The sequence below is a fragment of the Arvicanthis niloticus genome, chromosome 1, assembly GCF_011762505.2.
Source record: "Arvicanthis niloticus isolate mArvNil1 chromosome 1, mArvNil1.pat.X, whole genome shotgun sequence".
Classification (NCBI taxonomy): domain Eukaryota; kingdom Metazoa; phylum Chordata; class Mammalia; order Rodentia; family Muridae; genus Arvicanthis; species Arvicanthis niloticus.
Genome location: NC_047658.1, coordinates 153303562 through 153330124, shown reverse-complemented (window position 1 = coordinate 153330124; position 26563 = coordinate 153303562). Strand labels below are relative to the sequence as shown.

General features: G+C 39.9%; 1 protein-coding gene across 8 annotated transcripts in view; it reads left to right on the top strand.

The window, feature by feature from the left end:
• The window catches only part of Nt5c2 (5'-nucleotidase, cytosolic II), a 130416-nt gene that overhangs the window by 90647 nt on the left and 13206 nt on the right, over nucleotides 1-26563 (top strand). For 7 of the 8 annotated variants that reach the window (XM_076923726.1, XM_076923760.1, XM_034500588.2 and 4 more), the window contains 3 exons: nucleotides 2920-2993; nucleotides 23912-24029; nucleotides 24996-25091. In XM_076923726.1, the coding sequence (XP_076779841.1) occupies nucleotides 2920-2993; nucleotides 23912-24029; nucleotides 24996-25091 (288 nt within the window). Of the gene's footprint in view, nucleotides 1-2919; nucleotides 2994-19374; nucleotides 19434-23911; nucleotides 24030-24995; nucleotides 25092-26563 lie in introns of all 8 variants that reach the window. The other variant, XM_034500596.2, reaches the window with a different exon arrangement.

The window sequence follows — 26563 nt, the reverse complement described above, 5'->3', positions numbered from 1 at the left end:
TTGAAATACGTGGGTCAGTGAGCTTGTCTTTCTCTTAATACCTTGTAGTTGACATAATGTCTTACACTTTGTTATGGGTGTAAACTCAGTGGGAAACGGCTTTAGTCTCAGGCTGAGAGTGTCTGTTGGAGCCTGCCCTGCCTGAGATGTGAGGTCAGGGTTAAGTTTTCCCCTGTGCCAAAGGTTTCTCTTTGAGCATTGGGTATTTAGTGTTTGTGAGGCTTAGCATACACATCAGCAACTGTGTTTGGTTTAGTTCTCCGTAGCAGCTCTTCCTTGGGTTATTGTAGCCTTGCTTACACAGCAAATTAGATTTCATGTCTGAATACCTCTTCCATGGTCATAGTTTAAGTTAGGGAAAGAAAAGGAAAGCTGGAGAATATAGGTGAGGTTTTCACCTAAAGATCATGACAGCATTGAGGAGGGCATAGGAGTGGTGCTCTTCTAACTTTAGGAGGTGATTCTATGAATTAGAGTACTTGCTTTGAATGAAAAGAAAAAGGATATTTGATGCAAGTTTTTCATAAAACGTATTATTCCCTAATTAAAATGTTTTATGAATATATTGTATGTACATGTCTGTGTGCGAATGTGTGTGTGCGTGTGGGAACTCATGCCACTGCAGGCACTTGGAGAGGTCAAAGAACAACTGAGCAAGTGAGTTCTCTTCTTTGATGGTGTTCCTAAGATTGAGCTCAGGCTGGCATGCTTGTTGGCAAGAGCTTTGACTTACTTGCCAGATCTTATTCTCTAATCTTAAGAACATACAAAATTTTGTAGTTCTGACTGTTCCCAAAGGATATTCCATGATATTTGCCACAAAATGAGATGTGTATTGTAGCACACATGCAGAAAATGTGTTGATCGAGTAGGTGATGTGATTGGTTAATTCAAAGATGAATTAGAAATGCAACTTGATGGATATTTAGCCACAATTATTTTGGCAAAAATGGATTTTCATATTTCTGAAGTATGTTATTCCCAGCATTAGCAAGGGTTCCCTGTTCTTGCTGTCTTTTGAAAATGTGTCTGCTTTGAAAGATTTCCATGCCTATGCAGTGCAGTTTTTTTTTTTTTCTGACCAAGAAAAGAACTTTGCTTTGAGACGTTTCTTCTACGTTCATGTCTCCCTTGCTATCTCAGCTGCATCTAAAACCAGCTAACATCTTTCTTCTATCAAAATTGAAGCTGCTTTAAAAAAAAAAATTATGTAGTTCTGTACCTCTTTCTTAAGATATATAACTTGGAAGAAAAATCTTCCTCATCTCATCCCTGCTTGCATTCCCTGAGGATATTTTAGGCACGTCAGCTGTTGAGGCTCTGAGCAAGCTCGTCCAGTCGGCCCCTTGCCTGATGAAAGGCCTCAGGGGTAGTTGTAGCTTTCAGTTTTTAGAGTTAGAACCATTATTTTGTGTCTTTCTCCTGTGTTGTTTTCAAAAGGATTTATGTAGGTGGGGATTGCCAGTTGTCAAGTAGATTTTCCTTTCAGTGAAAAAGCATGATAAAACTTGATAGGATCACTGTGGTATTTGGAGCTAAGTAGTGTGTGTGTGTGTGTGTGTGTGTGTGTGTGTGTGTGTGTGTGTATTGTTCCTTTGTGATAGAGTGCTTGATGTGCAAGCCCCGTGTCTGCTTTTCTAGAACCTCAAACCAATAGAAACGAACTAAAAGGATTTTTGTAGGTCCTTTTTTCCCCTTACTATACTTAAGTCAAGATGAAATAAATAATGATTTTCCAAAAACTAGGAAAATCTAAAAAAAAAAAAAAAAACCAAACAAAAAAACCTACGTTTTTAAAAAAATTACATTCCAGGCGTTGCCCTCCTCCCATGGTTCCTTATCCCATTGCTCCTTCCCCTTGCCTCTGAGAGGGTGCTCCCCCTCTACCAGGCCTCCCCTTTCTCTGGGGCCTTGAGTCTCTTGAGAGTTAGGCACACCTTTCCCACTGAGGCCAGACCAGGCAGACTTCTGCTATCTATGTGCTGGGGTCCTTGGACCAACCCATGTATGCTGCCTCGTTGGTGGGTCAGTGTGTGGGAGCTCCTTGGGGTCTGGCTATGGTCTTTCTATAGACTGCTGGTCTTTCTATGGGTCACCCTCCCCTTCAGCTTCTTTAGTCCTTCCCCTGATTCAACCATGGGGTCCCTGACTTCAGTCCAGTGGTTGGGTGTGAGTATCTGCGTCTCTCTCAGTCAGCTGCTGGTAGTGTCCTCTCTGGGGACAGCCATGCTAGGCTCCTGTCTTCAGTCTCTTCTCCATTTTTGTCCCTGCAGTTCTTCTAGACAGGAACAGTTCTGGACCAGAAACTTTGACTGGGTTGGTAACCCTGAGACAGACTTTCTCTGTGTAAACTTGACTAACCCAGAACTGATTATGTAGATCAGTGTGGCTTTAGGTTCATGGAGATCTACCTGCCTCTGCTGAGTTAAAAGGTGTTTGCCACCACACCTGCCCCTTACCTCTCCCCCGCCCCAAAGAATTTTAAATTTTCTTAAGGGAAGTATAAATATTTTATGTAACATTTCTTTCAAAAACTAACAAACTTATTGAGCTAACCTGTGTATGGTAGCAGTTACATCTATGAGATGACTACTGGGGCCCAAGCAACTTAAACATGCCATGCAGTTATAATAAGATGGACAGTTTAAAGAACACTTTTCCAAAGAATTGCTTAAAATAATTCAATTGAAGATGCAACACTATCATTTTTATGAAAAACATAAAAACCATTTATATCTCATTGGTCCCCAGTAGTCACTGTGTATATGTAATATCAATTCATCCTGTTAAACACTGTAAATATATACAATAACATAAAGTCAGTTGGGAAAATAAAATAAATGACAGTATAGAAAAATAGTAAAATAACTTCATTAAGCTTCAATGTTAATCAAGATACAATTTTCTTATTTTTTATAGGGTGTTTGTGAACCGAAGTTTAGCCATGGAAAAAATAAAGTGTTTTGGTTTTGATATGGATTATACCCTTGCTGGTAAGTAATAACTTTCGAATTCTTAAGAACTGCTGATCTTGATACAGCATAGTGGGTCCACAAGCAGAGTTCAGTAGTCACTTGTTTATGTAATCATTTTATTTGGCTGCAGGAAACTTTTGTTGGATTGTGTTTCCATTGAGATATGTGAACACTGAAGTTACCCAGTATTCTTGAGAGTTGGTTCCTGAGCTTGTAAAGATAATAGAAAAAGTCCTAACTTACTTTAAAACTCTTGTTAAAAAAAAAACCTTTTTACTAAAATTATAGATTAATGAATACATTAATGTGTGCATTTGGGCATTTATGGCTCTAATTCTTTTAAGCTGTTTTTCAAAAATAGAAAAAGAACCTTTTTCTGAGCAGGTGTCACACTATGCTGCTCCAAGCTGACCTAGGCTGGCCTGGAATTTACTCATGCAGGCTAGTCTGGAACTCATGTAGGCTGACCTAGAAATGAGTCATGTAAGCTGGCCTGGAACTCAGTCATGCAGGCTGGCCTGGAACTCAGTCATGGGGGCTGGCCTGGAACTTGCATGGATCTTTTGCAGCTGCTTCCTGAGTGTTAGGATTATAGGCATGGTCACAATACCCAACTTAAAGATGAATTTTTAGATTTTTCACTCTGCTATAGAGTTAATTATTAAAGTTGTAAATATTTTATTATTATGGGATTGGGAGGGTATCAGTGCTTGGATTGCAGGCATGAACCACCATACCTAGCAACATTTTTTTTTTTTTTTTTACTCCCAAACATTTCCATGGTTGTTCATTGTGGTGCTAGGAGTCAAACCTAGGACCTTGGTCATGCTAGGCAAATGCTGCATAATGTTTTACTCCTTTCTAAAAGAAGATTTGTTTTATTTTTAATTATGTGTGGATGTATGTGTGTGAGTCTTATCTATATGTGTGTATGAATGTAGGTGACCACCAAAGAGGAGGGCATCAGATCCCCCAGAGCTGGAGTTAGTGATGGTTGTAAACGTCCTAACTTGGGTGCTGGGAAGAGAATTCAGGTCTTCTGGAAGAGCAGTACATACTCTTAACTGTTTAGTCGGTTCCCTAGCCCATTAATACTTTACTCGTGGACTGATAGGATGTGTTCATTTTCTATACAAAAGGCTTTTTTAGACTAGAGGTATTAGCTTTGCTCATTATTACAGTCTTCTTAAAAGCCCAGCATTGTGCTCTTTCTTCCCTTCTGTCGCTGAGATAGAGTTGAAATAGCCAATGTGTCAATCTGTAGTACATCTTTTCAGAACTTAGAACATTGGCAACATTGTCGAGATGGTATGTCAGTAGGTTTCAGTGGTCAGGATGAGCGCCTGTGAGTGTGTTTAACATATACAGGTACAGTTACAATACTCTGGAAAAAATATCCCATCAATTCTTTTAAAAAATTGTTTTTAGCTAGATGTGGCAGTGTGAACTTGTAGCCTCAGCACTTAGGAAGCTGGGGCTGAAGGATTGTTTCTCCAGAAGTTTGAGATCATCTTGGGCAGGTATAGCAAAGTCCCTCTTAAAAAAAAAAAAGAAAAAGTTAAATACACAAAACTTTAAAATGTAAGAGTTGCTTTCCTGAATGATTGTCATGAAAAGTAACTGAGTAACTTTTGACATTGTAAAACACACAAAAGCAAAACAAACAAAAACTCACATCTGGAGACTTTTCATTAGAAGATGTGCTTTGAGATACAGTGATAAAGAGGAGTGTATTCATGTCTCTTTAAGATTTGAGTGTGTGGGAGAAAGGTATGTATGTATGTATGTCCGTATTTATTATTCATTTATTTTTGAGACAGGGTGAGTCTTGCTATCTGACTTGGCTGGTCTTGAGTTTATTATCTTCCCTCAGCCTTCTCAGTGCTGGGATTACAGGTATGTGCTGGCATACTTGGTATGAGTCTATATTCTCTGTGAGTTATTCCCTGTATAGTTCTGACACTTGGCAGATCCCCTCAGAGCATCACAGTTGTTGTTTACATGTATGGGTATTTTGCCTCCATGTATGTCTCTGTACTACACGAGTGCCTGGTGTCTAGGGAGACTAGAAGAAGGTATCAGATACCCTGGAACTAGTATACTCTTATGAGCTGCCATGTTGGCTCCTAGAAATCAAACCTGGTGCTTCTGGAAGAGCAGCAAGTGCTCTTTACCTCTGTTGGCTCTGAGCCATTTGTTTGCTTTTAAGACAGTCTTACTGTATATCCTACAGCTTAGTGCACTGAGAATTCATTAGCTTATGGCTTTGAGTGCAGTTCAAGCTGGACTTGGACTTGAAATGCCCCTGTCTCTGCTTCTTGAGTGCTGGGATTACAGGTATGCCATCAAACACATCTTAATTGTAGCTTTGGATAATCTTTATTTTGGCTTGTCAGTGTTTCAAGAGCAAGAGTTTTTCTTTTTTCATCTATATTCTATGTTTAGTATATGTTTAGTGAAAAATATATGGTAGCTGCTAAAATGCATACTAACTTTGGATGCATGTGTTCTAGTCTGTTAGGACCCTCTAGTCTAATGGTTCTCAATCTGTAGGTCACAGCCCCTTTGGATATCTGACAGGCATATCATCAGATTTACATCTGTCAGATATCCTGCATATCATCAGATTTACATTTTGATTTGTAACAGTAGCAAAATTACAGTTATGAAGTAGCAACAAAATAATTGTACAGTTGGGTCACTACAACATGTAGAGCTGTATTAAACGGCATTAGGAAGATGAGAACTGCTGTTCTTTCTAGTCTACTTGAGTCTTCAACTTTCATTCCTTTTTACAACTTTTCTAATGAGACGGCTCCTTTATGTCACTATATGAATTAGTGAAAATTAAACCATAAACAACAGGAAACCCCCCAGTACAGACAGTGCTGTGGAGATGGCTTAAGTCAGTACAGTGCTTTCAGTGGAAGCCTGAGGACCTGAGCCTACATCTATCTCTACAACCCACATAAAAACATTGAACGTAAGTGTTGGCTTGTACTCTAAGCACTGGAGAGGTGGAGAAAGGTGTGTCCACAGGGCTCACTGGTCAGCCAGCCTCTTGAATACCTCCAGGCCATTTGAGACATTGTTATATAAAGCAAGGTGGAAGGTTCTTCTGTATCATGCTGCTCTTCTCAGAGGCCAACCTGCAGATGTAGCACCTCCAAGCTTCAGGTTGCTGGCAGGTAGACTTTGGAGCTTTGTTGTCATGGCAAGTAAATGTGGCACCCAGTGTGGACCCTGTGTGTAGGTGTCCAACATCTTTGATGAACCTCGAGGCTATGCAGATTCATGGCAAAACACTTCTTCCAGATGGAATCCAGGATAAAAGTAAAAAGAACACACCATCTTTGAATCTCTGAAATCTCTGAAAACCAGTAACAGGCCAGAAGAATCCAAATAAAAGTCAGTTTGAAAAAAAAAAGAATTTTCCTTGACTTGCCTTTGTCATCATATCTGAAAAACCTTGAAAAGACATAAAGGTTCTTGGCAAGTGAATCTCTCAGCAAAGCTACCAGTTTTCTTATTTCAAATTAAAGTGAAGCAAAGAGTGCACAAACATTGGGTCAGTTTTCTCCTGTACCAAGTTTAGACTCTGCATAGACTGCAGAAGCCTTACCCTAGCCATCATGGCAGCTCCTGTAAGACTTCAGTGTTACCTTATCATAGGGAGACTCTTCACACTGATGACATTAGCTGCCACACTGAACAAAGTAAGAGTTGCACACACACTCAGGTACTTCTGAGAGATGAGGCAGGGGGAATACAGAAGGCAAGAACAGGATGACTCAAAAAACTCTTTTTTAAAAGTTGAAGATGTGAGCCAGTCTTACAGACTATTTTACCTTCAGCTGACCAGTATGCATCTAATAAACTGTCTGCCCAGAGACCAGTCCATTTGATGAGATAGACCGTTGAGCATCTAGAAGCAAGCAGGCTAAACTTAGAATTCATATGGAGGACACTGAATACGGCAGAGCCCAGATCAACTCCAGTTGAGGGAAAAGAGAAAGGAGATGTGGTGAGTGTTTTCTACAAAATACAAAGATCTTGAAACTAGGGAATAAAAAATTTGTACTTGAGATTGATATTTTTTAAAACTCTTAATGCTTTTATGTTTAAATCTTACCATTCTAATTGTAGTTTACAACATAATTATAAATACTATATTCTTTGATTGTGTCCCCCACCCCTGAGCTAGAACCTCCAGGATCCACCTGAAAAGCCAGGTGTTGGTTCAGTAGCTCCAACTAGTAACTCTAGCTCTTTGGGGATTGGGGTGGAGGTAGGGGAACAGGTCTTCTCTGAAGGTCATTGGCCAGCCATCCCAACCAATAAGTGAGCTTCAGGCCGAAGACATTGCTCCTCCTAAAAAGGCACTTGTTAGGTAAACTTAGAGAGGTCTGAATTCAATCTCTGGAACCTACATAAAGATGGAAGGAGAGACTTGGCTTCACAAAGTTGTGTGCATACACATACATGCACGTGTGTAAGTGCCCCCAATAGTAATTAAACAAGAAATAAAGTGGAGACAAAGACACCTAATATTTCTCCGACCTCCACATGTGTATCATTCGCACACACGCACATGTCACACATACACACCACATATAAGATTTAAAAATAAATGTAAACAAAGAAAGTAGATGGTTCTTGAGGAACAGCACCCAAGGTTAACTTATGATTCCACGCATATCTCCACACACGTGTGCATTGCATACACCTGTGCTTCTACCTGCTTATTCTCATGACCTATATACACATGAACAACACACAGAGACAAAAACAGGCAAACAGACTGACTGACTACTGGGATTTTTATTGGGATTACCTTATCGTAGTTGTATTAAGTCTGTTTAATCCATGTACATGTTTTATTTTTCCATTTACATAATCTTTATTTATAAATGGTTTATGACTTTAAATTTTTTTAAAAGATTTATTTGCTTTATGTATATGAGTACACTGTCTGTCTTTTCAAACATACCAGAAGAGGGCATCAGATCCCGTTAGAGATGGTCGTGAGCTACCATGTGGGTGCTGGGAATTGAACTCAGGACCTCTGGAAGAGCAGTTAGTGCTCTTAACCACTGAGCCATCTCTCCAGCCTGGTTTATGACTTTTTTTAAAAAAAGATTTTATTTATTTATTTTACATATATGAGTACACTGTAGTTGTCTTCAGGCAAGCCAGAAGAGGGCGTCAGATCTAATTGCAGATGGTTGTGAGCCAACCATGTGGTTGCTGGGAATTGAACTCAGGACCTCTGGAAGAGCAGTCAGTGCTCTTAACCACTGAGCCATCTCTCCAGCCCCGGTTTGTGACTTTTAAAACAGACTTATGTCTTATGTATGTGTGCCTGGTGTCAACGGAGCTCATAAAAGGATGTCAGATCCTCTAGAACTGTAGTTAAAGGTAGTTGTGAGCTCTCATGTGGTGCAGGGAACTCTGTAGGGATGGCCAGTGCTCTTAACCTCTAAATCATCTCTCCAGCCCGTGGTTTTTGTTACTTTTGATATAATAATATTTCTAATTTGTGAAATTTCTTAAGTATTGTAGATCATTTATATTTGTATTGTAGATAATTTTCATATTTTTCTCTGGATTTGTTTTGTTTGAGACAGGCTCTACTGTATCAGCCCTTGCTGATCAGTCTAGAACTCTCTCTGTAGGCCTGGGTGGCCTTGAACTCACAGAAATCATCTGTCTTTGCCCTAAGTGCTGGGAATAAGGGCATGTTCTGCCATATCAGCAGCACAGATACTATTTTAAAATGTCATCTTCTGGATTTTGTTGGCATTTAGAATATACTTTTCTATATGACTTTGCCCAATCAGTAAAACATTGCTTTTCTATTAGGAAGTAAAGGGAAAAACAGTTATTAATTTTATCTAAAAGATTAAGTATACATAATGAGTTCTAGGACAGCCAGAGCCCACATAGTGAAAACCTGTCTCCAAAAGGAAAAAGCAACAAGACCTATGAAAATTGTTATTTCTAATTTGGTTCATTTTGGAAGCCATCTTGATTTTTAAAATTTTCTTCCTCCTCCCCCAATGTGGAAGAATGAAGGGTTTTTTTTTGTTGTTGTTGTTTTGTTTTGTTTTTTGTTTCCTCTTCTAATTCTTAGGCTCTAGGAAGTGACATTCTCCCCAGACCTGCATCCACAGCTTTAACATGGTCAGGCTCTGAGCATTCACATAAGTGGTGAACTTGTTTACACCAATAGAGCAGATGGAAACTGTGGCTCGTGTTTAGCCCCCATCAGCTCTGTGGAGAACTTGTCAGGCAGACAAAAGTTAACACTTGTAAACTATGTACCTGTTCTAGGAAATATGCTTTTATGAGCAGTACACCTTTTAACCATGGGCTAGGGGTTGCTACTAACATTTACAAGGAAAGCCAAGTCAAAGATAAGATGACTTTTACATATAATAAAAGGAAGAGGAAATATCTTTACTTCCCATTTTAAGTTCATGGCCGAGGCCTCACGTAACAAAAGACAGGTTAGCAAGGAAAAACATTTATTTTGTTTTATATGACATGGGACCTTCTAAAGAAATGAAGATCCAGAGATATGAAAGAACTTGTATGTTTTTATTCTCGGATTTGTGACAGAGTAGACAGTCATGGGGAAATATGATTGGCAAGGATGTGTTCAGATCCTCCCTATTCTTTCAAAGAGAAGGGTATTCCTTCCCTCTCACCAGGGAGCTCACCTATAAAATCAGGGGCTTAGGAAACTTTTTAGACACTTGCTACATAACCTTTACTGGCCTGGTACTTACTGTATTGCCCAGACTAACTGAAGTCTTGAAAATCCTCCTGCCTCAGCCTTCTGATTGTACCACCATACCTGGTTGGCAACTGAGTTTTAAAATTCACAGGTGGAATTTAAGCCTAGATCAGTTTAGTATGATCTGAGTTTTCAAGACAACAAAAATTGTCCGGTAATTTCTAGATATCAATATCAGACCCAAAACAAAGCAAAGCAAAACAAAACAAAAACCAACAGAACCAAACCATAAACCTTCTTGTTTTCTGAGTTTTGATTTTGGGGCTCCTAAGTGTTTTGCTTAAAACAAAAATACTCTTTCTTCACCATTTGAATTGTAGCCCTTTCTTTAGCATGTTGATAGTTGTTATAGTTTGTCTTTTTCCTTTTACTTAAGGGTGTATGTGTATATTTGTAGTTCTGGGAAGTGAACCCAGGGATTTGTGCCTGTCACATAAACATTCTATCCCTTAGCTATGGCCCTAGCCATCCTTTTTTTGTTTCCTAATGATTTTAATTGAAATAGAATTATATAACTTTACCCCTCCAGCTCCCCCAGGTACCTCCCCCAAACCTCTCTCAAGTGTCATCGTCATTTTCAAGGTGATTGCCTCTTTTTTCTTTATTACTGTTATAGGAAGCATGTACTTATATATGTATATGTATGCACAAATATATAAATGTACTCGCTAAAGCTGGTTGTGTTGATGAGTATGTGGTTTCAGGACTGACTCCTCTGCATTGGACAACTAAGGCTATTTTCCTCAGTAGTCACTAGTTGGTTGTGGTTCTTTGTCTAGGATGGGACCCCTAAAACTTCCCCTTGCATATTAAGATCCCCATTGACACTGCCACTGTTTAGGCTTGTTTATGCCACCATTCTAGAAGAAACTGACGGCAGACTTCCTGGTATTCTAGAATTTAAGAGTTTTTCTGCCCTCTCATTCTTAACGGTCCCTGAGCTATAGATGCAGTAGCTGTGATGTTGATGTATCCAGTTCATAGGCTCCTCGAGATCCATTGATCTCTATATTATATTTGGTTGTAGTTTTTCTGTGATGGTCTTTATTTGTTATAAAGAGAGGCTTCTTTGATGATTGGTGGTAGGCACACTCATCTTTAGGTATATGGGTAACATTTAGAATATAGTAAGGGATTATTCTAGTCTATCAAAGTAGTAGTAGTAGATTCTTTTCTAATGTCCATGACTTCACTAGCCCTGGGAAGCTGGTTAGGTTTTCCATACCAGGTATGATTTTTCTTCCTGCTGGGTGGCCTTTAAGCCCAGTTAGACAGCAGTTGGTTACCACTGATACATGCATGAATGACCCTTACTGACTTAACAGATACCTAGCCATGCTAATGTTTGTTTTTCTGGTACACGGGGAAACAGAGGTTTTCAGATCAGATCTAGCTTGAATCTTGAGTCTTGTGTCCTAGGTGTTCGGTGACTTCAGCAATAGGGGCCCACCCTCAACCCTTGAGAGACAGACAACAGATAGCCTCTGTTGCTTTGAGAATCACTTGGGACTATCCAGACCAACCATTCAAAAGGAGAGGTTTTCCTACCTGCTATTGAGGGTTTTGTTAGTCTATGGTTCTTGTGGGGGAGTATTGTCAGCCCAAATAGTTTAACTTCTTTTAAGACAGACAGACAGACAGACAGACAGACAGACACGTACATTGTCAGCCCAAATAGTTTAACTTCCTTTAAGACAGACAGACAGACAGACACACACACACACATATATAGACACACACAGACACACACACACACACACACACGTCTATGGTTCTTGTGGGGAACATTGTCAGCCCAAATAGTTTAACTTTCTTTAACACACACACACACACACACACACACACACACACACACACACACACACACAAATTCTTTAAGAGTTTTATATACTGAATTTTGATCATACCCACTCTATAACTTCTCCTAACTCTTGGAGATTTATTTCCAACGTTTACTTCCCCACTTTTCTTTTTTTTTTTAAAACTCGGTGAGTTTACTGTGGTTGAGCTATTGAGGGCTACACTGATAAAGAAAAACTTACTGTGTCTATCCTATAGACCATTAACAGTTAATAGCTTCTCAGACTGGGGGCTAGTGGGGCCTGACTCCTGTGTGCTAGAATGTTAGCTACTTAGTCCAACTTAGTTTTTAGAAATACTGTTAAAGGAATAAAGTCTTACTATATAGCTTATTTCAAGTGTTTTTTAAATACTAAGATTAAATTGTGTGTATTTTTTCAATTAGAAAAATCTTAGAGAGGGGCTGGAGAGATGGCTCTGTGGTTAAGAGCACTGGTTGTTCTTCCAGAGATCTTGGGTTCAGTTCCCAGTGCCCACATGGCAGCTCACACTCTATAAATCCAGTTCCAAATGATTCAACACCTTCACAGAGACATACACTCAGGCAAGATGTCAATGGACATGAAATAAAAATAAATAAAATTATTTTAAAAAATTAGGGATTGGCTAGTGTGTTACTGGGAAGAGACACCATGACCTAGGCAAATCTTATAAAAGCAAGTATTTTATGGAGTGCTTGCTTACAGTTTCAGTCCATTATTACCATGACAGGGAGCATGGCAGCCTGCAGGCAGGCACTGGGACAGTAGCTGAGAGCCTCATCCTCATCCACAGGTGGACAGTGAGCCTCAGCCTGACCCCCCAGTGACACACTGCCTCCATCAAGGCCACGCCTCCTAATCCTGTCTGATAGTGCTGCTCCCTGGTGGCTAGGTGTTCACATGGGAGCCTGTGAGGCTTTTCTCATTCACCTACACTAGAAACTACATCTGAGCTACTGCCCTTGTCTAGTTCTGTGCCATCTCATTAAGCTACTATAGGTACAATCCAATGATCTCAAACCTAAGTACTTTAAAGTACTTCCCTAAGCATGAAGAGAAGCATCAGAATAAAGCTATTAAAAAGTACCAGGGCAGAAATGAAGAAAAACTATATCCTGCTGCTAGCCGAAGCATCTCAGGACCTCTGGCCATTGGCTTTGGATAAATACTTAGTAGATGCACTCTGGTTTCATTTTATTGTTACTGGAATGGACTCAACTTTCTTGACATTTAAATGAACATTTTTTTTTTTTTTTGGTGGCTTGTTTACTTGGACTAGAGTTTCTGTCAGCAATTGTATATCCTCACCAAACTTACTCCGGTAGAGGCATTCAAGTGAGGAGAAACACAATCTAAAGGAGAATTATGCAATGTTACCATACTGCCCAGCAGATATCTTGAATCACAGTACCTTTCTCTCCTTTTTGGTGCTAATACATAAAACTTGGTACTTCTAACCTTTGTTGTTGTGGGGAGACAACAACAGGGTTTGTACCACAGGCTAGCCTCACACTCCCTATATGGCTAAGGACAGATGACCTTGAACTTCTGATTCCCCTGACTCAGCTAGTGTTGAGACTACAGATTCTTTTTTGTCACTCAGAGTGTTTTATGTTGACAGACTTAGGAAAGAATCAGATTCAGGGGAAAGGATTGTCACAGCATTGCAGGGACTGCACCATGGCTCTTTATTTCTTTTTTAAAAGAATTATTTATTTTATGAATATAAGTACACTGTAGCTGTCTTCAGACACATCAGAAGAGGGCATCAGATTCCATTACAGATGGTTGTGAGCCACCATGTGGTTGCTGGGAATTGAACTCAGGACCTCTGGAAGAGCAGTCAGTGAGCCATCTCTCCAGCCCAAGGCTTTTTATTTCTTAAAGCTTCTGGGATATTTCGTGGTTTCTAAACTTACTTCCATCTGTATTTCCAACTCTTTATGCACCTGAGTTTTAGTTACTTATGACTCTTTGAAGGAGATAATAAGAATATTAAAAAATATAGGATAACTTTATGAAGCCAGAGCTGCTTATATTTGTTCTCTTTACTTCCCCTTTGTCCTGAAAATTTTTCACATGTCTTGGGTACACAGGTCTGTAAAATAGGGATACAAATAATTTACTGAAAATAAATAATAAAAAATTAGTTTAAAATACTTCTTTGGTATACATTTATCAAAGACTAAGGCACATTTGTATAGCTAGTGAGATACATATTTGTTTGTAACATTTACACAAAAGAACTAAGTCTTGGCTGAATGTCTGTCTGTGTGTCTGTTGTCTGTCTGTCAATGGGGTACCACACTGTTGTCTTTGCTGGCCTGGAACCTGTTGTATAGACCAGGCCAGCCTTGAAACTCATAGAGATCTGCCTGCTTCTCCATTCTAGGTTCTGGGGTTAAAGGCACAAACCATATCTGGCCTTGGCCAAATAGCTAATGCTGTAATATATAGTAATATTGGATATTTTGATTTTATAATCATCTATGCTGAGAATATAGTATAAAGTGACAGAAGTGTGTTTAGGACAGTTTCAGAAATTGGAAATTCTGTCTTAATCCAAGTCAAAATTTACTTAACATTTTATCTGTCTGTCTGTCTGTCTGTCTGTCTATCTATCTACTTACCTACCTACCTATATCTAGAATCTATACATTTAAGATTTATTTGCTTTTATGTGCATTGATGGTTTTGCCTACATGTATATCTTTCTGTCTGTGTGAGGGTGCTAGATCCTATTGAACTGGAGTTATAGACAGTTGTGAGCTGTCATGTGGGTGCTGGGAATCAAACCCCAGTCCTCTGGAAGATCAGCCAATGCTCTTAACTGCTGAGCCATCTCTCCAGCCCTGTATTTAACATTTTAAAGGTGAAAACCAAGTCAGCAATAGCAATTTTTAAATAAAAATTCTAACTGCATCCATTTAGCATTTGATATGTATATACTGAGAAATTATAGTACGAATATATTTTAAGTCTTTGTGTAATCAAACTATTATATTTCTAAAAGAACAGAAAACTTTATATACCATAAAACACTAACTCATAGCATATAAAATAAAAGGTATAGACATAAAAGGTAGAAAAGTCTCATGTTTGAACCTCTCATGTGGTGTGACATGCACATGGAAAATGTACGTGCCATATGTTTAGAGCAAGTGTGCAGTGAGGTCCTGTTATGCAGTATGGATGGCCACTGTCTAAAATACCTCAGGTGCATTATCACAATTAATTCTCAGTTGACTTATGGCCATTGTACATTCAGAACCTCAAGTATTGCCCAAAATTTTTAGTCCCATATCCAGTTCAATTGCAGATGGGTCGAAAACCATGCTTAGAAGTTGCAGTTTAATATATAGGTACACTGCATGGTCCTCCTTCAGCTAGCAGACTACAAACTGGCTCAAAGAATGTGAGTTTAATGCTTGCTTAATTAGGTTACATTTTAAAACTAAAAGATTAGAGATAAAAATCTAGGTTGGCAATAGTTGATCTTTATTCTCTCAAGCAAGTCAGCTGTAGTTGAATAGTGACTTTTCCATTCACAAGACACTCGTGTCCTTCCTTAACCACGTCACATGCTTGACTTCATGCATCCTGACCATGACAGTAGATGTGTGGAGATGTTAGCAGAGTTGGAATCCCAGGGCTGTTGTCTGGGAAGCATTAGCAAAACCAGCTACCTGCACCAGCCTGACTAAAGCACACATAGATTCAGACAGATAGTTTCCTAGACCCAGGGGATCAGGATCTGTTCTGCCCTGTCTATACCTTTTAAAGTCATGTCAACTTCTCAAACTTAAAAATACCTAATTTTGTGTCCTTGTAGTAGAGCATGAGCTGTGTGTGTGCCTTCAGGATAAAGGCTATTAGTTTTAGGGGGAGGAAAATGCATTGATTTTTAAATACCTCAGAAATGTTTCAGTTTTGATGTTTTTCAGTTGGGTTTTGTTTGCTTTTTGTCTTAAATTAAACAGTACTGAAGATACAAAGTCCTGATAAGTGTATAGATATTCTCAGAGGAAAATTTTCATTTAAGTTACTACTTTTCCTTTTATAAGCATTTTTTTATTTATTCACTCATTCATTTTATATCTTGATGGAAGCCCTCCTCTCTCCTCTTTTCTCAGCCCCATCCTCTACCACCTCCCCCTCTCCTAAGAGAAGGGGACACCCCTCCCTCCAGGTACCAGCCTGCCCTGGCACATCAAGCCTTACCAGGAATAATAGCATCTTCTCCCACTGAGGCAGACAAGGCCCAGATAGGCAAAGGGATCCAAAGACAGGCAACAGAGTCGACTCAAAGACAGTCCTTGCTCCGATTATTAGGGGACTTACATGGAGACCAAGCTGCACATCTGCTGCTTATGTGTAGGGGTCCTAGGTTCGGTCCATGCTTGCTCTTTGGTTGGCGTTTCAGTCTATGTGACCCCCATGGGCCCAGGTTATTTGGCTCTTTAGATCTTGTGGTGTTCTTGACCCCTCTGGCTCCCTCAGTCCTCCCCCCACCAACTCTTCCATAAGACTCCCTGAACTCTACCTGATGTTTGTCTGTGAGTCTCTGCATCTGTTTCCATCAGCTGCTGGACGAAGCCTCTCAGATGGCACTTGAGCTAGGCTCCTGTCTGCAGACAGAGCAGGGTAGCATTGATAGTGTCAGAGGCTGGCTCTCTCCCATGGGGTAGGTCTCAAGTTGGGCCAGTCATTTGTTGGCCATTTCCTCACTCTCTGCTTCATCTTTATTCCTGCACATCTTGTAGGCAGGGCAAATTTTGGGTCAAAGGTTTTATGGGTAGGTTGGTGCCCCCCTCCCTCCACTGGAAGTCCTGCCTGGCTACAGGAGGTAGTCACTTCAGGCTGCATATCACCTGCTGCCAGGAGTCTCAGCTAGGGTCACCCCATATCCTCCCAGGAGCGCCCCCTTCCCAAGTCTCTTGATTGTCCCAGAAATGTGCCCCTATAATTTTCCTTCTCTTTCTCAACCCTCTCACCCCCACCCCCTGTTCTCCCCACACCTGATCCCTACCTTCACTCCCTTCCCCACTCCCTCTCCCACCCAGGTCCCTCTCTCCATTCACTTCTGATGTCGATTTTATTTGCTCTTCGGAGTGGGATTCAAACATTCCCCCCCTTGGGACCTCCTTATTACCCACTTTCTTTGGAATTGTAGCATAGTTATCCTGCAGTTTATTGCTAATATCTACTTATAAGTGAGTACATACCATATGTGTCTTTCTGGGTATGGGTTACCTCACTCAGAATATTTTCTAGTTTCATCCATTTGCTCGCAAATTTCAGGATGTCCTTGTTTTTAATAGCTGAGCGGTATTCTTTTGTGTACTTCTTTAAAATCTGTTCTTTGGTTGAACGCCATCTGGGTTGTTTCCAGTTTCTGGCTGTTATGAACAGAGTTGAGCAGGTGTCCTTGTGTTATAGTGGAGAGTGGTATAGTTGGGTCTTGAGGTCGAACTATTCCCAGTTTTCTGAGAAACTGCCAAATTGATTTCCAGAGTGGTTTACAAGTCTGCACTCCCACCAGTAATGGAGGAGTGCTTCTCTTGTTCCACATCCTTGCCAGCATGTGCTGTCACTTGAGTTTTTTATTTTAGCCATTCTGACAGGTAGGTATAAGATAGAATGTTGTTTTGATTTGCATTTCCCTGATGACTGAGGATGTTGAACATGTCTTTTAAGTGCTTCTCAGCCATTGAGATTCCTCTGTTGAAAATTCTGTTTAGCTTTGTACCTCCTTTTAAAATAGGATTATTTGGGTTGTTGGTGTTTAATTTCTTGAGTTCTTTATATATATTAATCATTCTTTTAAACTCCCATTTGTATTTGTTTGCTTGCATGTGTGTTTATTAGAGTTTTATTATGTATCCCTACCTGGCCTATACTAGACTTGGCTGGCTTTGAACTCAAGACAGTTCTGCTTCAGCTTTTTAAGTGCTTGAAAACATGCATGTGGCATCATATCTGGCTTAATACTTTTTAAAAAACCACCATATATACATCATATACCTGAGTGACTATAAGCTTCTCGTTTGTGGGTAACAGGAGAACAAGAGAGGCATTGGAAGCCATGGAGCTAGACTGTTGGGTAATATAGGTGCTGGGACCTCAACTTAGGGCTCTCTAGGTGCGCAGGAGGCACTTAACTACTGGACCTTCCTACTCTCTGGTTTGGTACTTTTAAACAAATACGTTTCTTAGTTACCATTTAATTTTTTTTCAAGAATGGAGATATTGGTAGTATTTTAAGACTGGCTTACTTACTTACTCAAATATTTAGTAACTTAGAGGGTTTAAAAAATATTTCTAAATGTGTCCCATGATTTCCAAACTTTTAGACCATTTGTAATCCCTTGGGTTAGAGAAAAATTATTGCCTGTGCCTGTTGCTGGGTCACAGTTTTTGGGCTCTTCTGTATAGTAGAAAAAGCCATGGTAACTGTTGATGTGGAACTAGGAAGATTTTGTTAGTATTTTCTCTTTCAAAAATGCTCATTAATGTATTTTCTAGTTATAATTACAGAGGACTAATGCCACATAGCCTATTAAATATAAAGAACATTGATATTGATTTCATATACACCCTAAAGGCTATTGACTTCTTGGGTGGGTGGACATTGTTCATTGCTTTTCATATTGTCTGGTAGTGATGGTTTCTCCTAGTTGCAATGTCTTTAGTATTTTTAGATACTATAATTGATCATTTCTGCTATTCCTGTGATTACCATCTTCCTTTTACATAAAAAACAAACAAAAAGCCACAACCTAAGACTTAAAGGAGTCTTTCTTTCTTTCTTTCTTTTTTTTTTTTTTTTTTTTTGTTTGTTTGTTTGTTTGTTTTTCGAGACAGGGTTTCTCTGTGTAGTCCTGGCTGTCCTGGAACTCACTCTGTAGATCAGGCTGGCCTTGAACTCAGAAATCCACCTGCCTCTGCCTCCCAAGTGCTGGGATTAAAGGCGTGCGCCATGCCCACCCGGCAAAGGAGTCTCTCCTATAAAGTGAGACATAATTCGTATCTTAAAAGTATCCGTGTGTTTAAAGAATACACATGTATATTCAACTCAATTATTTTGGGATATTTGTTTTAACTATGAAATCCAGTATTATAATTCTTATTACTGAAAAAAAATGTTCACCAACAAAATGAAAAGTTTTAAACTTTCCTTTCATTACTGATGTAGACATTTCATTAGATTTTTAACAGCATATGGTTGATACAATGCACGTGAGGATGACAGACAGTTAGGTGTTGAGAGGAGAAAAATTGGTATAGGGAGATTCAGCATAAGTAATACTTGAAAGCAAGATGGGCTGCTTTGTTTTTTGTTTTCTTCTTAAATCAGTCTTCCAAGCTGTAGTCCACTTTAAGCACCATGTACTTGTCAGTTTCTATAGCAGGACCCTGGGAGCCGCTGGAGCCAACAAACTAAGGCAAACTGATTTAGTTTTCTGTCACTCTTTTGGTCTAAAATTTTGTTATCAGATTTGGCTTGTATTTTTAACCCAGGGTGCCAGAAAAAAAAATACACAATACTTACGCTTATTTTCAATGATCATATTTTGTTATAGCCAATTAGATCTAATTTTAGTGATGGTTGGAGGCTTCTAGACTGGAGGGCAGTGGTAACTCCTGTAAATACCTATTTCCAAATGTTGTCTCTCCCTTCCAGCTCATCACAACGGTTTTAAAACCAGCTTTTGTTTTTGTTTTGTTTTGTTTTGTTGCTTTGTTTTGTTTTTAACAGGAAAGCCAGTGTAACTCCTTCAAGACTGGAGTGGCACACACTACGTGCATCTGCCTCATGTGAGTTCTGGTTTTGGGCAGCAGTACTCTGCTGGGCTGGAACCTCTGTAGAGGTTTGCCCTTTATTTTCCTAAAGTCTATAAGCTCCTCACACAGTGTGTCTTGTGACAGTGGTAAAGGGCGCATAGCATTCCAGGCTTTTGGCAGAAACTTTCCTTAGTCCAAAGGAGCGTTCTCTGCTCATGTCAGCTGTTTTGGTTGGGTGAACAGCTTCCACACAGAGCAGAGCCCACAGCCTTATCCCCACAGCATGCAGTTATTTTTGAAGAGCTGTTTTTCCTTGAAGATTATTGAGTAAAGAATATCTTTAAATGCGCTCTGTAGCTCCAACTTTCAAAGCTTTGGCTGCTCTCATTATAGTCTTGTTACGTAACTAAGAACACTGTGTGCTGTCCCAGTGGCTGAAGCAGGGTGGTGTTTTGTTTTGTTTTGTTTTTTTCCTATTTCTTTTGGGCTTTGGCCCTTAAAACAATTTCTTTCTTTGTCTTTGGATTTTGGGTAAATTGGGCTAGGCACAGAATCTCCTCTGAGAATAAGTAAGCAGTTCATGTGAGATTGCCGTACTCAGAAACCGTTGTCCAATGTTGGAACCCTGGGAAGTTGGTTGTGAGAGTGATGCTCGAAGCTTTGGATTATTCACTTTCCTGTTTTGTGAGAAAACTGAAGTTAGACCTTTTGCAGCTGTGGGAAGGCACAGAGCTCTGCAGCCTGAGGGATGGAGGCTGCTGGTCCCTGCAGCCAGTATCTGTGGCCAGTTTAAAGGGCTCACTTGATGGGGGAAAAAAAAGATGAAGTTTTTTGTTTGTTTGTTTTTGTTTTTTTAACTGTTTTTGAGACAGGATCACAATAAGTAGCCCTGTATGGCCGGAAGCTCACTTTGTAGGGCTGTCCTTGAACCTGAGGAAGCCTGCCTGCCCCATGCCTTGAGTGCTTTTTTTACCTTTATCTTTGGAAGAGGGTGGCACTGCATAGGCTTCGTGACATTTTGCAACCAGGTCAGAATAAATGCTGTTTTTTTTTTCCCCAAGGGGGCATTTAGAAGAAACATCTAAAGCCCCCGGTTTGTGAGCTCCTTCAGCTGTGGCTGTATTTTGTTGTAGATCTACAGATGATTTAGTGACCTGGGAGTGCTCACTGCTGAAACGATTATCCCAAAGGCTTATGAGGAGATGTCAATAGCTTGTCTATCTTGCTGATGAATGTAGAGCTTGGTGAAATAGATAGGGTTGTTAAAGAAGAACTTGGACTCTGTGACAAATCTGTTCCCACCCAAGACTAGGGCAGGCTATTCTGGCCCAGTTGGAAAAAACAAGAAGAGTATAGTGTGCCTCGGCTTCAAGTTTAAGCTCTGATGGCCTGAATAATGTAGACATTCACAGCGACAGTCACAGACCCAGGTACACTTACTTGATCAGCTCAGGTCAGTAAATGAGAGGACTTAATACATTTCTGGGAAGTACCATGGACTGACTTAGAAGAAGGAGACTTAGTGTTTCTAAGGTGAATTTATAGAAAGTCACCATAATTAAGTATTTGAGAAGTTTTGCCCTCTGAACACAGTATAAATGTGGTATTTTGGTTTTACTGCTGTTTCTTTAGGATTTAGAATTATTTTTCTGTATTTTTTCACTGGTGAGATTGTTTCCTAGGTATGCCAGGAAGCTACACCCACAACACCTCAGTAATATAGCTGCCTAGACCTGAACAATAACAGTATCATTAGAATGCTAACGTAGAAGTGAGAAATCTCACAGATTCCACATTAGTTAAAGAACTACAGGCAACTAACTAATGACTATTGATAGAGAATTACCCTCTCCCAGGGGTAGTCCCCTAATTGATTATTTAATACAAAGTAGTCAGCCTTGAAGTCATATTCATACAAGCCACACTGAGTGGACTCAGTAGGAGATGTGTGTGTGTGTGTGTGTGTGTGTATGTATACACATGTATGTATACATGTGTATACATACACACACATATATATGCATATATATGTATATATACATACATATATATATGCAACAACAATAATAATAAGAGGCCATTAACTTTAGAGGGAGTAGTGAAAAACACGGGAGGGTTTGAGAGAGGACAGGAAAGGGTGAACTTATGTAATTATATTTTAATTTAAAATTTTTAATAAGAAAAAATAATGCTAAATTAATTTGACCTTCAGTTCAGATTGTCTCATGGACATAATTTTCAATGACCAATTCGTCATAACTCATTAACCACAGAAAATTGTCAATTTAGGCATGAGTTTGAGTGGTGGGAGAATAAGGTCTAGTTTGTTTGTTTCGTTTTAAAGATTTGTTTATTTATTTATTATGTATACATTGTTCTCCCTGAATGTATGCCTGCACACCAGAAGAGGGGACCAGATCTCATTCTAATAGATGGTTGTAAGCTGCTATGTGGGTGCTGGGAATTGAACTCAGGACCTCTGGAAAAGCAGCCAGTGCTCTTTACCTCTGAACCATCTCTCCAGCCCCAGGCTTAGTTTTTAATCTTTCTTTTGAGGGCATATTCAGCAAATTATCCTTTTTGAAATATTAGTAATTAACAATATTTCACACGAGCCAGATCCTAGAAGAAAAACAAAGGTCAGCTGTACTGGATTTTTTTTTCTTGAATACTTTTTAATTAAATAGGATTTTGATTAGTATGGGTAAGTTAATTTGGATTTTTAGAAATTTTGTCAAAGGGGGCTTTACAATTGGCATGATGTCATGTTTGGGGAAAGTAGGTGAAGAATGCTAGTTGTTGTTTTTCAGTGTAAATTAGTTTTGTACCAGGGGTCCCATGCCTTCCTGGTCACCAGCTCTTACTCTGTTGATGCGTGTGAGCATGCCGTACTTACTGCTTTTGCCTTTGCCACAGGCACGTCAGACAGATTTGGAATCCCACATTGAAGGCCTCAGGGTTTAGTTTTGTTTGAGGGAGCATAGCATAGATAGAGAGGCTAGAGTAGGAGTTACGGGAGGAAAGAGGTCTAGCTGCTTTTGAAAACATCCACAGTTGCTGGGCATGGTGGCACACTTCCTTAATCCCAGCTCTCAGGAGGCAGAGGCAGAGGCGGCTCTCCTTGAGTTCGAGGCCAGTCTTGTCTTCAGAGTGAGTTCTAGGACAGCCAGGGCTATAGAGAGAAAATTTGTCTTGAAAAACCAAGAAAGAAAGTCAAGTGTCCAGTGTTAATGTTAGGGAAGGGAGAGCAGCAGCTGGAAGAAGGGGCTCCTGGGGAGTCTGGGTCAGGGCCAGGTGTGCGGCCAGGAGGAGGGCTCTTAACAGGTAGAGACTGGCACCCAGACTTGACTTTGATATGTTAATGGGTACAGTAGTTAGCAGTTTGTCCTGGATTTGAGACCTAACAGTACCAGTTTAAATAGGCAAACAAATGGCAAAGTCCAGTTTGACTTGGCTAAAGATGTTAGAAGTAGGTGGAAGAGCTGTAATGACGTCACAGGAGTTGAAACTAGGTCCATAAGACTGAGAACTGGGTGCATAACTTTTGTCTTAGCTGGCATTTAAGAATAACAGGATTTTGAAATTTTACTGGTTTTTATAATGACTTACTTGCTCCTGGAATCAAGGAAGGTTGCTAACCTAAATATACCAATTGGAAAAGGTATATTTGAAGGAGTGAGATTTTATTGTTGAGCTGCAGTGATAACACTCAAGCTCTTTCATTGTGTAAAATTTTAGACATAGTCAAGGGAAACCCCACAGCCTGAAACCTGTGCTATTTTTAGTAAACAGTATGTTTATGAAGTAGATTGGGAGAAATAAGTAGTTTTACACACATATTCGCATGTATCTACCTGCCGTGTAGTGATGACCATGTCTGATGAGCCAAATTTTAATGTCTAATTACTGGTTTGCAAAATAGTTTTTCTTCATTGTCTTAATGTGTTTTCTTACAGTTTGTTTGCAGTAATACTCATCAAGAATGGTTTTGCAGGTTGTAGCAATTTTAGGCCTAACAGCTATTTGGGCCAATAAGAAGATGCCTTTGACAGACAGAACATTGACAGACAGACCAGCTAAACTGATTAGAAGACCACAGAGCAGCTACCAGAAAAAGCTAAAATTCAAGTATAAAGACAAGAGGGAAAAGCTTGTTGTGAACAGTTATAGTAAAGCCTCCAACAAATAAATACGTATCTCTCTTACCTAGTTTGCTATTTATTCAGTCTCATAGTTAATATCATAGCTATGTAGAGTTAGATTCCCTCCCCCCAGCACTAAATTGTGGGAGTCAAAGAGTAGATACAGGAAAAGTGTTTACAACAGGCTAAAACTGTTCAGATAGAACCTGTTTCTCTAGTGGCTGAATTTCCTTAGTTACTGGCTGTATACAGAATACAAAGTTTGAGAGAAAAGAAGAAAGGAATTAGGAAAAAGTAGAGACTCATTCATTTGCCTCTCTTCTCATGGGCTGTTCTTCCTGCTGACTAATGAGCCTCCTCTTTGTGCAGTGTACAAGTCTCCGGAGTATGAATCCCTTGGCTTTGAGCTTACTGTGGAGAGATTAGTTTCCATTGGCTATCCTCAGGAGCTGCTCAGCTTTGCATATGATTCTACATTCCCTACCAGGTAAAATTTCAAAATAGTTTTGGATTAAAACCACTTCCCCTGTTATGAATTCCAGACTTATCCCTGTCCCTGCAACAATAAATGCTAGTGTTGATTTTAAAATTAGCAGAACTTTCCATACATTAACTCAGTCATCTGCCACTGCCTCTTGGGTTTCCCCTCCTTTCTCTGCTTGTCTTTTCCCTCCTCTTCCCACCCCCTTCCCTTTTTTTCTCTCTCCCATCCTCTCTCAACAGTAGATGTATCCTAGGCTGGACTCCTCTTGCTTCAGACCCCCAAGTACTTAGTGCTCAGCTCTCTATGCTCTTGAGTAGAGCTGAGTCTGGAAGACCCACTGGTGGGGAAGAGAGGGGTGGTTAAGGCTGAAGGATGAGCACAGGTGTCCTGTCTGGCCCATCTTGGCTTCTGGAGAGCAGCTATATGTTCTGCTAATACATGTAACTTGGTGGGAAGAACCTTTTGGCACTTTGCATTTCTAGATTGATAGGGAAGATTTAAGATTATGAAAGACATTTGTTTGAAATACTATCACATTTGTCCACGTGTAACATTGGATACTGGGAAATACAAGCAGTTTAATGTCTGAAGAAATCTAAAGACTATTGTAGACAGATAGCAGCTTCCTTAGGAGCCAGGGTAATTTGTGCTTGTTTGATGGAGCCGTAACTCCAGAATAGTACATACATGTTAATAATAATAATAAGTGTTACTAGTTGCATTGAGAACCCTCCCCGTCCCACCTTCCATCTGCCTCTACAAATCCTGGGATGGATCCTAGGGATTCAAACAGAGGATGCAAGTGCACTACAACTGAGCTAGGTCTCCAGTCCCGCCCGCAGTTTGATTTCTAAAATGCGTGTGCTTACTTAGCATACATGGTACAGAGCTTGAGTTAGATGAAGCTCCTGTGTGGTGATCACATACAATCTGCATGACTTTAACTGTCACTGTCTCCCTTTCGTGTAGAGGACTTGTCTTTGACACACTCTATGGAAATCTTTTGAAAGTCGATGCCTATGGGAACCTCTTGGTTTGTGCACACGGATTTAACTTCATAAGAGGGTGAGTACAGAAAACCCTTAGCCTCTTGAGAGAGGGTAGGGGGCTGGTGGGAATGTATGTGCACTTGCACGTGCCCCAGAAACAGTCCATCTTATTTTCTTTATTATTATTGTGTGTATGTATGTGGAGTGTGCACTGTGCCACAGTGTGTATGCCAGGAGGTCAGAGGACAGCTTTAAGAAATTAGTTCTTTCTTTCCACTGTGACTTCCTTCCAGGGATGGAATTTAGTTGTCAGGTTTGCTCAGTGAGTTCCTACAGCGGCCCTTGCTGCCTTGTCTTTTGAGATGGAGTCATGGGGGATGCCGGCAGGTTGGCTAGGCTAGATGATCAGTGAGCTTGAGAATTTAGCAGTCTCTACTGCCCCAGAGCTGGGATTGCAGGCGCATGCCTCTGTGCCCTTTGTTTTAGTACATGGGTTCTCAGACTCACCTCGGGTCCTTAGTTTACATGGCAAGCATCTGACCAGTTTCACAGTCTCCATAGCCCCTCTGATACTTTCGTAGGTAAATGACATGACATTGTCTGCACGGGTGAGTTAGTCTTCCTTTAATCATTGAGTCATCCCTTTACATAAGCATAATTAAAGTATTAATAATTATATTTTTTTCTGTTTTCTAATTATATAACACCCCAAACGCTAATTTTCATGCTTGCTAAAAAATGACACTTTAGACTTAGTTTTAGACTTAAGTTCTAAGATATTTGTTTGTTTTGCTTACTTTTCCTAAGACAATTTCTCAGGGAATTTCTGGCTGTTCTGTAACTCACTTTGTAGAGCCAGTCAAATTCACAGAGGTGTTTGTCTCCTAAGTGCTGGGATTAAAGGTGTGTGCCACTACCGCCCTGTTTATTTTTCCTTTTTTAATACAGAAAAAATACACACATAAATGTCATTTGAAAACTTTGAACTGCTGGGCAGTGGTGGCGCACACCTTTAATCCCAGCACTTGGGAGGCAGAGGCAGGTGGATTTCTGAGTTCGAGGCCAGCCTGGTCTACAGAGTGAGTTCCAGGACAGCCAGGGCTACACAGAGAAACCCTGTCTCGAAAAACCAAAAAAAAAAAAAAAAAAAAAAAAAAAAGAAAAAAGAAAAAAAAAAAAGAAAACTTTGAACTATATAACAATTTAAATAACTGAAATTTTTATTAACTAGTATATTTTAGTCTTTGAGTAAATATTTTCAGACATTTGTATAATGAAAACATCTTAAAACACAGGGTTAAAAGTATAAGGTACCCTAACTACAAGGGAGTGCAGGGCACAGTGATGCTTGCCTATAGTGCCAGACTACTCTGAAAGCTAAGATAAGAGAGTTTTTAAATTCAGGAGTTCTATGCCAGTGCCTGGGTAATATAAAGAGGCTCTGTGTGGGGGTGTATGCTTTTAACATCAGCACCGTGAGGCAGAGGCAGGCAGATCTCCGTATGTTCAAGGCCAGCCTACTCTTCATAGTGAATACCAGGACAGCCA